Consider the following 12,161-nt stretch of genomic DNA (forward strand, 5'->3'; position numbering starts at 1 on the left):
GATTGCCTTGTGCCATGCCATGCAGCCATCGTCGGAATGGAAAATTCATGTGTGATCAGAGATTTATATGCGAAGCAATTAAATGTGAATGATTATTTTGGGGTTTTGAGAAGAAGGTTTTTCTTTTTTCGAAAAAACGCATATGAGATTTTGCGCGTTTGTGATGTGGACTATAGGGCTCTGTATCCATGGCAACGCGACAACAATGTATATATCCTGGTAGTATCGCTGGGATAGCAGGTATTACAAGGCAAGGGTTTATTTACTGCGAAGGTGTCTTCATCAGCTCGGTCATCTACCATTTCACGAGCATTTTTTTCTATATATTATTATATTCAGCTTATTTTATCTTATTTTATCGATCAATATATAACATCCGAATGGCTGCGGTGTTCTTATAATATAACTGGTAATACCAAAAACAGTTAATCTAATTTGACTTTTACCGAAGCGTTTAAGGCGCATTTTCAAAAGTTACAAGACTTCAACATAGACAATCCAGGGATGGAGAACGGCGCCGCGTTCTACTATATGCTCCGTGCCTCTGGTCAAGGAGAAGTGTGGCGGGACTTAGGAGAAGACGACAAATTCGGCCAGTACGGCTGGCGCTGCTCCACCAGTGAAGATGCGTACTCCAACTGCACCCTTACTGGCAACTGGTGTGAGGAACGCTTCGACATCCGTCGTTTAGTTCAACGGCGCCCCCTGCCGTCACAGGTGAGAACTAATGGCTAATCATGGAGGTACGCGTTTTTGCTGCTTTTGCTGAATTATTTACACATGTGTATTAACTGTTTGTTTACTTTTTATAGTTTGCCCATTACTTTGAAACGGCATACTCATCAAGCTACAACACAGAGAGGCACCATTGTATCTCTGGTAAGGTGTTTTAGGATTTCTGTCAACTCCTTGGTCACGCGTCTTATATATGAGGATCAGCCACAGATTCGTGATACAATGCATAGCAATTGTGACACTCGTGTTGGTTAAATCCAGCAGATATCTTGTCTGCCTCTGCTGAATGATGTTTTTCACATTTTCAGGCTTGAAGCGTGAGGTTCACAGCTTTCCGGGTCACCAGCCTGAACTAGACCCTCCGCATGTGAAGTGTATTCCCAACTCCATTTACAGAGAAGACTTCCGAGATCCTCAGCACCATCGGAGCAGGACCAGGGCCACATCTGCTCAGCAGGTTCAGCCTGGAGCTGTTCCCTCCTCCCACCAGGAAGGTTAATCCTGGTGCGATAATCATCAACCTACTGTACATTAATCAAACCCCCATCCAGCGGAAAAGGCGACTTTTGTGACCAAAACATTTTGACTTGCTTGTGTATGTGCATTTTCCAGTGTGCATAATTTATGCTGCGGGAAAACTGCTGAACAGCTGTGAGGGTCAATAACAGAAAGGACCCCTGATAGTTTTAAAGGCTGGAGCTTTTGGATATTCGTGTTTACATGTATGGATACAGACCCAGAGTTTAAATCAAACTCATTTCGGGTCTTCTTTTGTCTAGAGGTTATGGACTCAATGTTGTATGTTTCATTATTTAGGTGAATTAAACCAAAGAATTTCAGTTTTGAAAAAGAAAATGTTGTGAATCCCTTGAATAATGGCTGATCCATCATCCGGTGAAGAAGTCACAGTGAGTTTGTCATTTTTTAACCACTTTTCTTTATTTTCTCTGTTATTGTCACAAATGAATAAAGCTATTGTGTTAACAGGGATTGTGAGGATTGTTTGGTTATGAAGTGATGGAAATGGCAGAGGAATGGTAATTAATGGGAAACCCAGTTCACCCCAGTCACCTGGCCCAGTTTATCACTCATTGCACTGCTAGCTTCATAGCCTACGTAAGGTTCAGAGACTGACCTGTGAACGGGAAGGGGTGGGGTCACTACCCTGTGAGAATTTACCTTGGTCCCTCAACATTTTCCCATTGTGACAGGCTGGTTGCGATACCTCAACCAATACGCCACCTGCTGTTCTTAGTGTGTTGCACACCTTGTTGTCATTAACCAAAACCGAAGTTGTCACTGAGTTCTGTAAGAAAAGCTTCAGATAGGAAGTGTTTAGATAAACTGGAGGAGTCCAAATGTCCAAGACAGAGTATGTCTATCCAATTGAGCCCTTTGCAGAAACATAAAAAGTATGCAGAATAGCCTGAAAATCATCAGCAAATCTGGGCTGCTGGCTACAGGGGATTTTTCATACCCTCATGAACGATAGACTAAATGCCTGCCCTATCCTCCAAGGCTTCCAACGACACAGCATCCGATCATGTTTCCATGCCTGGATCAGCTACCCCTCCTCAGCCAATCAGCAACCATTTGTCTGTTACTGACAGAGGGTCAAGCATCCTTATCTCTGTTCTTGTTTTGCAGGAGTTACAGTAAAGGCATGTGAAAATGTGTCTTCCTTATTTGTATCTGGTCCCACTGGAAATACCAAATGCTGGCCTCACTTAAATGCAGACTTCCTGATCTCATGCCACTTGTGAGTCTGGCATATAGCTCAGTAGTTTCACCGGACCTAACTCATTGCAGGTGGAATGTGCAAACAATGCTTCTGATATTTTAGATAACCTCGCCCCTCACAACGGCACGTTGGCCCAAACTCACAGTTTTTATCATGATGATCACGTCTCATCCAACAGTTAACACCCAGCCAGGAACTCAGAAGATTTTACACTCTGAAGTCAACACTAGTCCAATACATATTACAACTGGACTAACAGAGTTACACAATCTCGTCAAAAGTGGGGTAGACACATGGCCATCGTGCTCATGCACATCAAACCATTTTCTCTGTCCCCCATGGTCCTCGGTGACCAACATTCCAGTCAAAACCACCATCCATGAGACCAGGCCCCATTTATAACCAAACACCCATATCGCAGACTCTGTGACTGGAGCATAGTTACTCATAACCTAAGATCTGTCAGGTTGAGTTAGCATTTTAAAATGAAGAGTAATTAACCATTAGCGGTAGAATCCAGTGTTTTGGTCTGTTACTTTATGAACTCAGAGCTCATTTGCATGTTCTAGCTCGACTTTTGTTCCCCCCACAAATCACATGGGATGTAAACCAGTTCCGTTGCATGCATTTGTGACCCTCTCTTCTTTCCAGTGGGCATGGACACCTATTGATGCCACATGTGGGAAATTTGGTGTCGGGTATTGCAGTCACACTTAATCAGCAGATACAATCGGTCTTTGGTATATTTTTGAACTGTCAGTTATTTGAGGAAAACACAGAACATCCACACATGCATACTGTAGGTATACAAGCACAAGCTTACATGCATTTCATTATATTACAAACCCCATCAAGAACAGGTTGGTCATGTGACAGGAAGTCAGGAGGCTCTATTACAGACCCCATCTAGAATAGTCTGGTCATGTGACAGGAAGTCAGGAGGCACTATTACAGACCCCATCACGAACAGGCTGGTCATGTGACAGGAAGTCAGGAGGCACATTTGTGAAGCAATGACCCTTCAGAAGAGTGGGTGTGGGTTGGAAACTCAGGCATGGGAGGGGGGAGGGTGAAACTAAAATGGAGCCAGGGGTGGGGGGTTTGAGGGGCAGGTGGGGGTGTTTTGGTGGGGAGACACCAGCAGCTCTACTTCTTCTGTGATGAGGCCACCGCAGGCTTGTAGTCTCGGGTGATAGGGATGTTGCGCTCCGGGACGTCGTCCAGATTGCGGGGCGCCGTGATGGTCAGCACGCCGTCGGAGGACAGCGAGGAGGTGACCACGCTCGGCACCACTCCCGCCGGCAGCTTGTATTTCCGGACGAACTCCCGCGACACAAAGCCGTGGTCGTCCTGGCCGGAAGGGAGACACACTCGCTCTAGCTTGATCTAGGCCACCTTTCACGGGGTGAGCTTGCTAATGACAGCCTCCTACCAAGTTTGGTTTGTCCTCTTACTCCTCCTCAGCTTATAGGAGTTTTAAATTACCTTCCACCATTATCTTCTGACTTTATTGTTTTATTTCAGTGTGACATCACAGTTTAAGGCCAGGGAATCCCCTGCACAAGGGAATCCCCTGCACAAGGGAATCTCCTGCACAGGATTCCAGAATTATATAACATCATATGCTGATGTATGCACCTGTTGTGAGGTTCTTCATTCGATCGGTTTAAATGTATGTATAATTTTCTGACTCATTCATTTTCTTTCTCATTCCCTGCTTGTTATATTTCTCACAAGTACCTCAAAATGAAAGCCACATTTTATCAGCTTGAGGCCTGAACATGTGTAATTGGGAAGACAAGCCCCCCCCCCCCAGGGGGCCACTTGCCTGGCGTTCTTCATGCTTCCCTCGGACCTCGATGAACTCGCCGTTGACCTTGACTGACAGCTCCTCCGTGGAAAAGTGCTTGACGTCCAGATTAATCACGAAGCCATCCCTGTCCATGCGCATCTGCAAAGAGGTGACGGAGGTCTGTGAGACAGGGGTAGAGGAGTTTGGCTCCTTTCACTCCACTGCAACCAGAGCGATCCAGCAGTGTGCAATTCAATGAAATAACTCAGATAATAACACAGTATTTATTATTTTACAACTGATAGTACTTTGTATTACTAGTAAATACAGCCATGGAGAAAATAAAAGACCACAACACAATTTTTGTTTCACTTATTTCTCAATTTATGGGTGTGTGTTTGTGAATAATATTTTATTTTTTTTGCAAACTCCAGCCTGGTTCTTCTCTGTTTCTCATTATTGAAGGGCTTCTTCCTTGCTTTATGGGACTTCAGTCCTGCTTCTAGGAACCTGATATGAACTGTCCTAGCAGGGCACCTCACACTGGCGCTTAATGTTTCTCATTGCTTTTGAAGGTCATTTGACATCATTCTACAATTCATGAGATACAATTCATCTCAGATAAGTTAACAGTCATCTCTGGCATGAGAAAATCACCTGGCTGGTATATGGTCATTCCCAGTGTCTCCTGCTGTACCTTATTCTTGTGTATTGTCGTCTTAGAAATTTTGAACCTGGAACCAACCTGCTGCTCAGTGTAGCCTTCTGCAAGCAGAACCAGGATTAAACCAGGATTTAAAAATGCAGATTTGTTTAAAAATATAGTGTGGTCTCTTAATTTTTCCCATGGCTGTATTATTCATCCATTAATGCAGCGCTTCCCAACCCAGTCCATGAAGATTCCGAGACAGTCCACATTTTTGCTCCCTCCCAGCTCCCAACCAATCAAGAATCACAGAATACCTGATACGAGTGTGTTGGGTACTGGAGAACAAAAATGTGGATTGTCTACAGGTCCCTGAGGACTGGGATTGGAAACATTGCATTAATCCATCCATCCATTTTCCACATTCACTATTCGATATGAATGCTCCTTATTTTATGTATGTATGTATGATATTGCAACTTCACAATCGTGCAGTAGTCGTCAAATTTTGAGTTTTGATCTGTTTCTGGTTAGCGATGTGCCACGCGATACACTGCACTGATGCATGGCAATGGCAGCATCTATGCAGCCACGCTTGCAGTCTCTGTAGCGACCGCGAGCGTGAGCATCTCATAGCACGAATGCCACGGTGGTAGCAGCCACCACTGTTCTCACTTTGACTGTGGGCAGATGTTCTTGGATTCTTTGCGAGAGGCAACATTGTATCACCACCCACCAGGTCGAGGAAGAAGCCGACAGTCTTCTGAGCTCAGAGACACCCTCGGGAGTCACACATGCCCCTGGGGCACTGCGTCCTTTAGCCCCGAGTGCAGTGACTCGCATCGTCACATGGCTGGTTAACCGGGGTTAATTTATCAAGCGTTTATATGAATTGCGCTGCATTTATCGTGATGTAACAATAAGACTAGGTGGCCAGAGAATGTTTACCGTTCTCCAGGAAAGTTAGGGCACCTGCAGCTCAGTGCTGAACTGAAAACTCGTAACAAAAGCATTAAGGATTTAAGGTTTTTTCGGGGCCTGGATTATCACTGTGGAAAGTAGTGTGACAGTGCACTTTTTAAAAATAGTCTGTATTACATAACATGTGGGGTAGCATAGGGTCAGTGTGTAGCTCAGTGGGCTTAGCTTCTGGGCATGTGATCAGAAGATTGCTGGTTCAAGCCCAGCCTCAGCATATCTATAGGTCGTTGGGTGAAACCCTTAACCCTACACCCATAACAGGTGGCTGCCCTTTCCAGCCAGCTTGCTCACACCTAGAGTTGGAGGAGAGAATTTCCCCATGGCAAGCAAAAAAGTATCAGCTATATCATTCACTCATTAACCTGACACTTTTATACAAAGCAACTTACAATAGAGGGGTTACAATTTATGCACGCTCCCTGGGATTTGAACACACAACCTTCGCATCGTCAGCACAATGCTCTAATGTTGAGTTACAGTAAAATGTGATTCAATAAATGACTCCAGTACGTACTCCACCTTCATCTAGTCTAAAACACTCGCTACACTGAGTGCCATGCTGTTGCCGTGGTTACCACCTTACAGTACCATTGGCTTAGGAGCTGGTCGATTTTTACTATAACTTTATTAGTAAGGTTGAGTTATTGTTGCTCAGGAGGGACGTAACATCAGTCGAAAATACTGGTTGGCACCAATGCCAGTCAAAGCCTCTGCAGGGTGCTGGGCAGGCTTCCCCACCAGTGCTCCATCCCCAACCCCACCCTGGCAAACATCATCCCCCAATTTTACTTCATCTCAGTTTTTACATGCTCCTTGTGCCAGCTGTGAAGCCTTCCGGGGGTGGTGGCAGTTCGATAAGTTGACACCCCCTCAGGAAATGGCACCCAAGGTGGCCGCCTATCTCGCCTAATGAGCTGACTGGTGTTGACCAGTACAGGCGCCTTCACTCCACCTCTGGCGTCCTCCACACACTCACCTCCGAAAGGCCGGTGTCGCCCCAGTTCAAGAGGCGCAGGAACCAGGGCCTGCTGTAGTACAGCGAGGGGAACGGCGGCAGCAGCTCTGACTCCGGCACCGGTTCCCCAAAATGCTGGTCGAAGATCCGGCTGGGTAAGAACGAGGAGAAGAATGAGCGGCGCGGCCAGGGCTGGTGGATGGCGATGTCCATCTCGTCTGTGGGTGGCACGGCTATTCTGTGTGCCAAATTCAGTGCCCAGTTCTCCCTGCCCGCTTTTATATACCCACAGCCACCAGCCGGTGCCAGCCGGACAGCCTCCCCCTGATCCTTCTCGAACAGTGATGTAAACAGTTTTTTGGCCTCCCTCCCGAATGACTAGCCTCTGTCTGTCTCTCTCTCCCTCCCTCTTCCGTGCCATTCACCGCATATTTATTTAAACCAGTGATGTGATCTCATTCAGTCAGACTCCAGCAATTTTTGTGTGTGTGTTTGAGGGGGGGTCGGGGGGGTTAGGGTTTGCCTCATGCTGATTCCTTCAGGCTCACATCGCTGGAATGACTTTCTGTGTGCATGTCTGCAGCAACTCCTGGCCCAGGATTTTCTGGCCCCTGGCTTTTGAAACTTGGCCCCCGATCAGGGCGCCCCCATGTGCCAGGGGCGGATTAACTCTGCCACGCTCTGCTGAACCCGTTCCCCACCAGTTCTGGTCCCTGCCCTTCCAGGCATTGTCCCCTGAGTCCCAGGTGATGAGTCTGTGATTATATGAGAGGCGGGGGCCAGTGTTGTACTGCTAGACTCTGCTGGGGCGAGCTCTATACAGAGCTAATCCCCATGAAAAACGCCAGGACACATCGCTGTCAGCGCATAGTCCACAGGGTGGCCCCGCCCTCGGGTCTTGGAGTGTGCCCAGGGCCTGTGGGGGATTGCTGAGAGTCACCTAGTCATTCCCAAGATATCCTTTAGATGGCAATATACACTGCCTGTTCAAAAAAGTCAGTCACTTTGAATTTAAATCAGCCAGTACTTAGGGAGCAAATGACTGGATCATTATTACAGCTAAGCAATGTAATGCAGCAATAGATTGAAGTCAACTGAGTACCTGAATCTCCCGAATGGGCAGGTTATCCCATCAATGGATTTTGCATGGACAAATTCCAGGACGATAATGCCAAGATTCATCGGGCTCGAATTATCAAAGAGTGATTCCGGGAGAATGAGGAATCATTTTCAGACATGAATTGGCCACCACAGAGTCTTGGCCTTAACCCCATTGAAAGTCTGGGATTTGCTGAAGAAGACTTGATGGAGTGGTTCAACTCATCAATACAAGATCTTGATGAGAAATAAATGCAAATCTTGGTGAAAAACGTGTTGAGATGTTGCATCAGCACATGGAAACACTGCAGTGACGAATGTGCACCATAATCAGAGCTAAGGGCAGTCCAACGAAATATTGAAGTGTGTGACTATTTTTTTTCTTTCAAATAAACAGTGCAGCCATACATAATAATCATATATTTGATTAGAAAAGCAGTTTGGTGTCTCTGTGCCAAGCAGTGGTTCCTCACAGCTGTGGGTTTGAGTCTAGCTCTTTGTCATCAGTGAATGACATTCCAATGTTCTCCTCATGTCTGCATGTTTTCTCCTGCGGTCAAAAAACACCCAGTTAGGTGAACTGGTGACTCTAACTTGCCCTTAGTGTGTGTGACTGTGTTCCCTCTGCATGGGCTTCAGACTCCAGACAACCAAGATACTGTGCTGGATGAGAGGTTCTCTAAGGTCGGATACATAAGATTAGAGATATGTGGAAATGGGATGTTTTGATAACTACTACGTTAATTCATCCATCCATGCATCCACACATTTTCTGTACCGACATGTCCTATGCAGGATCGTGGGGGTCCGGAGCCTACCCTGGAAGCTATGGGTGCAAGGCAGGGAACAACCCAGGACGTAGTGCCAACCCATCATAGGGCTAATTTGATTCCGTGCTGGGGTTTATAGAATATCAATGACCCCATGATCATTGTTTTATTATATCATAACTATTGGATATAATACAAATATATCAGATTTAGAACACTTGCAATAGATTGTGTACCTCTACTGATAAATCAACAGATAAATAAAATCAACATTAAAGTTAATCAACAGTATATCTAACTTTCAAACTAAGAATGGGGGAGTTGTTGTTTTTTAGCGGTGCCTGTGACAATGGTGGTCCCCGATTGGTCAGTCATCACAAAGGGACTCAAAGCACAAAGCCATGTCTCATTCTGACCCAGCTATTAAAGTCTTTTTATGTTTTGACAACGACTCATAACCTCACTGGAGGCAGACAGAGAGCATGTTCTCAGCCATCGAGGGAAAGGAGACTAATTTCTAACTCGCTTGTCTATTTCAGTGTTTTTGTGAAATTCAGCCCTCACACGACGCGGCGCTTTTCCGGAGACGTAATCTGACACATTTTGGAGCTTTTTCCCCGTCAGTGTAATGCTGGAAATATCAGCTGCTCACTTGTCTGTCTTGGAGTCCTTGGGGCTATTAAACTGATCAGGCTGCCTGAATGCCCTAGCGGCGTACCCCCTTATGTAAACGTCGTTGCTGGGGGGGTCTCCACGCCGGCATGCCTGACAGGAGCTATTCCTGGTAGCATTTTATTACCCTTCTCTCACAGAAACAAGTTCAGTCCTTCCTTCACACCGGCTCCTTTTATTTACTTCCCCATTTCTCTCAGGCTTTCGGATTGTTTTTTTCCCCCCTCCTTCTCTCTCCTCAGGGTCGTTCCTCGTATCTGGGTCAGCATGGCTGAGCGCACCGTACCCCACGCCTACCCGATGAGCACCGAGTATGAGATGGCTTCCCCCAGTCGCATCTACGACCAGAATTTTGGGGAGGGTAAGGGAATTATTATTATTTTTTCCCCAGCGTTCCCATGAAACGTTGCCACAGCACAGCATACTAAAGAACAGGAAAGACACTGCGCTTTCTAGAACTTTGTAGACTATTGTGTTGACACGGGATGGAGTGCATCATGTTTACACAAATGATGGCATTGGAATCAGTCCGGGTGACTTTTTGGCTACTGCTCTTACGAGTCGCCCACAATTATCTGATGACATCTTTTGAACAAGCGATACGTACCTCCATTAGCTCAAATTTCACGAGGGATTTAGGACTACCCAGCAAAAGTTCAGAGTTCATTTCAGGACCTCTGGCTGAATGAATGATCCGTCTGGGTCTCCCGCTTTGGTAAACGTGGTGCCCCTCCAGATTGGTGGGCTAGAGTCCTGGTTACTGTACCAAGTCTCTCTACATAAATTTTTAATCAGAGAGCACAGGATCAGAACATGGTTCATTGAAAACAGAGAAACCAGCAGTCTTGTTAAAGTGATTTCGGAATGGAATGGGCCATAATTCTCCATGAGAGGACTTTGACACATTAAGCATTTTCCCTGTGACGCACCTCAGCTCTTAGCTTTCTGATGAAACTAGGCTGCGGGGATGAGTTTCATTAACGCTAACGTAACTGAAAGAGAATACCCAACTCCGATCCAAAAATAAACAGCCACTTCACCTCTTCGGAGATGGAACAAACCCAAGGCCAGTCAATCTGAACTATTAAAAGACTTAACAAGCATCACCTTATGAAAATAGATCAAAGTCATGACAACACCAACATCACTTTTTCTGGGGATACTAATCGTTAATGAATTGTATTTAAGCTTTATTTTTAGATTCCAGTTTTCACATAAATCGATAATGCAATGGCAATGTTCCCATGCAATATTTTTTTTCAGGAAGCCAGTTTTCACAAAATATTGAAAGTACTTAAATGTTCCAGGGAGAAAATATATGGCAACAGGGGAATTTAAATAAGATGTAACATTCTCAGCTGCTACAGTTTCCTTATTACTTCCACTTAGAGCTACAATTGCACTTGAATACTTCAATACTTACAGATTTTTTTTTTTGCTTTGATTAAAACCTGTTAAGTGTAGACATAGAGGAGCTGTTTGTCATATGTAATCTCCAAATAATCTGATTTGTTTCCTTTACTACAAAACGAGATTACTGGCTTATCGGGGTAACTTGTCAGATTTAAGGCAACACAGTTACAAATGGACTTCATATTTGTTAATTTACATTTCGTCCAGACTGAGTTAAATCCGGCAAGTTACCCCGAGAAGCCAGTAACCTCACTTTATAATACAGGCCACTGGTATATATAAACATTTATTTCTTTGTTTTTTGTCTTAACAGAGTGTGTGTAATTTTTCTCTTTATATCATTATTTTAGAGTACTCAGTATAAAAGTAATCCCTAAAATAGTTAATGAGAAAGGAGCTCCATTACGTTATATTGCTGTTCTTTGGTGGTTTAACGTAAAAACAAACTAAATGTTCATCTTCCCCACAATACACCATTCTCCCAGCTTTGAGTCCTCAGGACCTACTGGCGCCCACGCTATACCACGGATACTACATCCGCCCCCGGATCAACAAGCAGCTGGAGCGGGGCTTCTCGCAGGTGGAGTGCGAGGAGGACTGGTTCCGAGTCCTACTGGACGTGTGCCAGTTCACGCCGGACGAGCTGAGCGTGCGCACCGTGGACAATCTGCTGGAGGTGACGGGGCACCACGGCCAGAGGCTGGACCAGCACGGCTTCGTCAGCCGTGAGTTCACGCGCACTTACATTGTGCCGCTGGGCGTGGACCCCCTGTTAATGAAAGCTACGCTTTCTCACGATGGCATTCTCTGCTTGGAAGCACCGCGTAGGAGTGATGACCTCCAGCCGGTCATCAACGACGTAAAGATCAATGTGGCTAAGAAAGGAGAAAAGACATCTTGATTGAAAATAAAGGAATATTATGTTGGAGCAATACGAATATTACTTTTAATTAAAAAATGTTTGCTATTTACATTTTGTGCCGATTATGAGTATTAGCAGGATTATGAGTTGTGAATTCATGAATAAAGTCTGCAATAAAATCAAAAGGACGACAGCACAGTCCCTTCTTTGGTCACAAAAGAGACATTATTGCACCGTTTTGTTATTGTATACCCCAGATGTTTGACTATAATATTCGGCCAATAAGTGTGCCAAGTTTTAGTTTATTCGTTTTGCACTACATGTAGCTCGGCAAAATACCTCAGAAGCACAAGAAGAGGAACCGCACCTTAAGTTTGCATGAAGTTTCACCGTTTCCCACGGTGAAATTTGGGTTTCTGGCCAGAAAGAGGCGCTATATACCCAGCATTCCGATTTTTCCTTTGAGTCTTCATCCGGTATTTCCTTTGGGGGGTGA

General features: G+C 45.2%; 3 protein-coding genes across 4 annotated transcripts; 2 read left to right on the plus strand and 1 right to left on the minus strand.

Annotated features, from left to right (window-relative positions):
• Positions 1–71: 71 nt before the first annotated feature.
• On the plus strand, positions 72–1,725 carry cfap68 (cilia and flagella associated protein 68). The gene is made up of 3 exons (XM_023813560.1): positions 72–717; positions 813–879; positions 1,044–1,725. The coding sequence occupies exons 1-3, from the start codon at positions 505–507 to the stop codon at positions 1,232–1,234; spliced, it is 471 nt and encodes a 156-aa protein (XP_023669328.1). The 5' UTR covers positions 72–504; the 3' UTR covers positions 1,235–1,725.
• cryabb (crystallin, alpha B, b) lies at positions 1,649–7,197 on the minus strand. Of its 2 annotated transcripts, none has more exons than XM_023813558.2 (3): positions 6,872–7,197; positions 4,305–4,448; positions 1,649–3,826 (listed from the first exon to the last, which is right to left on the minus strand). In XM_023813558.2, the coding sequence occupies exons 1-3, from the start codon at positions 7,061–7,063 to the stop codon at positions 3,623–3,625; spliced, it is 540 nt and encodes a 179-aa protein (XP_023669326.1). In that variant the 5' UTR covers positions 7,064–7,197; the 3' UTR covers positions 1,649–3,622. The 2 variants fall into 2 exon arrangements, with proteins under 2 accessions (XP_023669326.1, XP_023669327.1); XM_023813559.2 differs by having other exon boundaries at positions 4,305–4,427; positions 6,872–7,193.
• Positions 7,198–9,424: 2,227 nt separating this feature from the next.
• Positions 9,425–11,850, plus strand: hspb2 (heat shock protein, alpha-crystallin-related, b2). Its single transcript, XM_023813613.2, has 3 exons — positions 9,425–9,502; positions 9,633–9,751; positions 11,289–11,850. The coding sequence occupies exons 1-3, from the start codon at positions 9,480–9,482 to the stop codon at positions 11,702–11,704; spliced, it is 558 nt and encodes a 185-aa protein (XP_023669381.1). The 5' UTR covers positions 9,425–9,479; the 3' UTR covers positions 11,705–11,850.
• The last annotated feature ends 311 nt before the right edge of the window (positions 11,851–12,161 follow it).

The sequence above is a fragment of the Paramormyrops kingsleyae genome, chromosome 18 (assembly GCF_048594095.1).
Source record: "Paramormyrops kingsleyae isolate MSU_618 chromosome 18, PKINGS_0.4, whole genome shotgun sequence".
Classification (NCBI taxonomy): domain Eukaryota; kingdom Metazoa; phylum Chordata; class Actinopteri; order Osteoglossiformes; family Mormyridae; genus Paramormyrops; species Paramormyrops kingsleyae.

Coding starts and splice junctions, on each gene's coding strand:
- cfap68 (XM_023813560.1), top strand. CDS start 505: ATGGAGAACGGCGCCGCGTTCTACTATATGCTCCGTGCCTCTGGTCAA. Junction 718..812: donor GGCGCCCCCTGCCGTCACAG/GTGAGAACTAAT, acceptor TACTTTTTATAG/TTTGCCCATTACTTTGAAAC. Junction 880..1,043: donor GAGGCACCATTGTATCTCTG/GTAAGGTGTTTT, acceptor TCACATTTTCAG/GCTTGAAGCGTGAGGTTCAC.
- cryabb (XM_023813558.2), bottom strand. CDS start 7,063: ATGGACATCGCCATCCACCAGCCCTGGCCGCGCCGCTCATTCTTCTCC. Junction 4,449..6,871: donor GCGACACCGGCCTTTCGGAG/GTGAGTGTGTGG, acceptor CCTGTCTCACAG/ACCTCCGTCACCTCTTTGCA. Junction 3,827..4,304: donor GGAAGCATGAAGAACGCCAG/GCAAGTGGCCCC, acceptor CCTTCCGGCCAG/GACGACCACGGCTTTGTGTC.
- hspb2 (XM_023813613.2), top strand. CDS start 9,480: ATGCCTGACAGGAGCTATTCCTG. Junction 9,503..9,632: donor CCTGACAGGAGCTATTCCTG/GTAGCATTTTAT, acceptor CTCTCTCCTCAG/GGTCGTTCCTCGTATCTGGG. Junction 9,752..11,288: donor CGACCAGAATTTTGGGGAGG/GTAAGGGAATTA, acceptor CCATTCTCCCAG/CTTTGAGTCCTCAGGACCTA.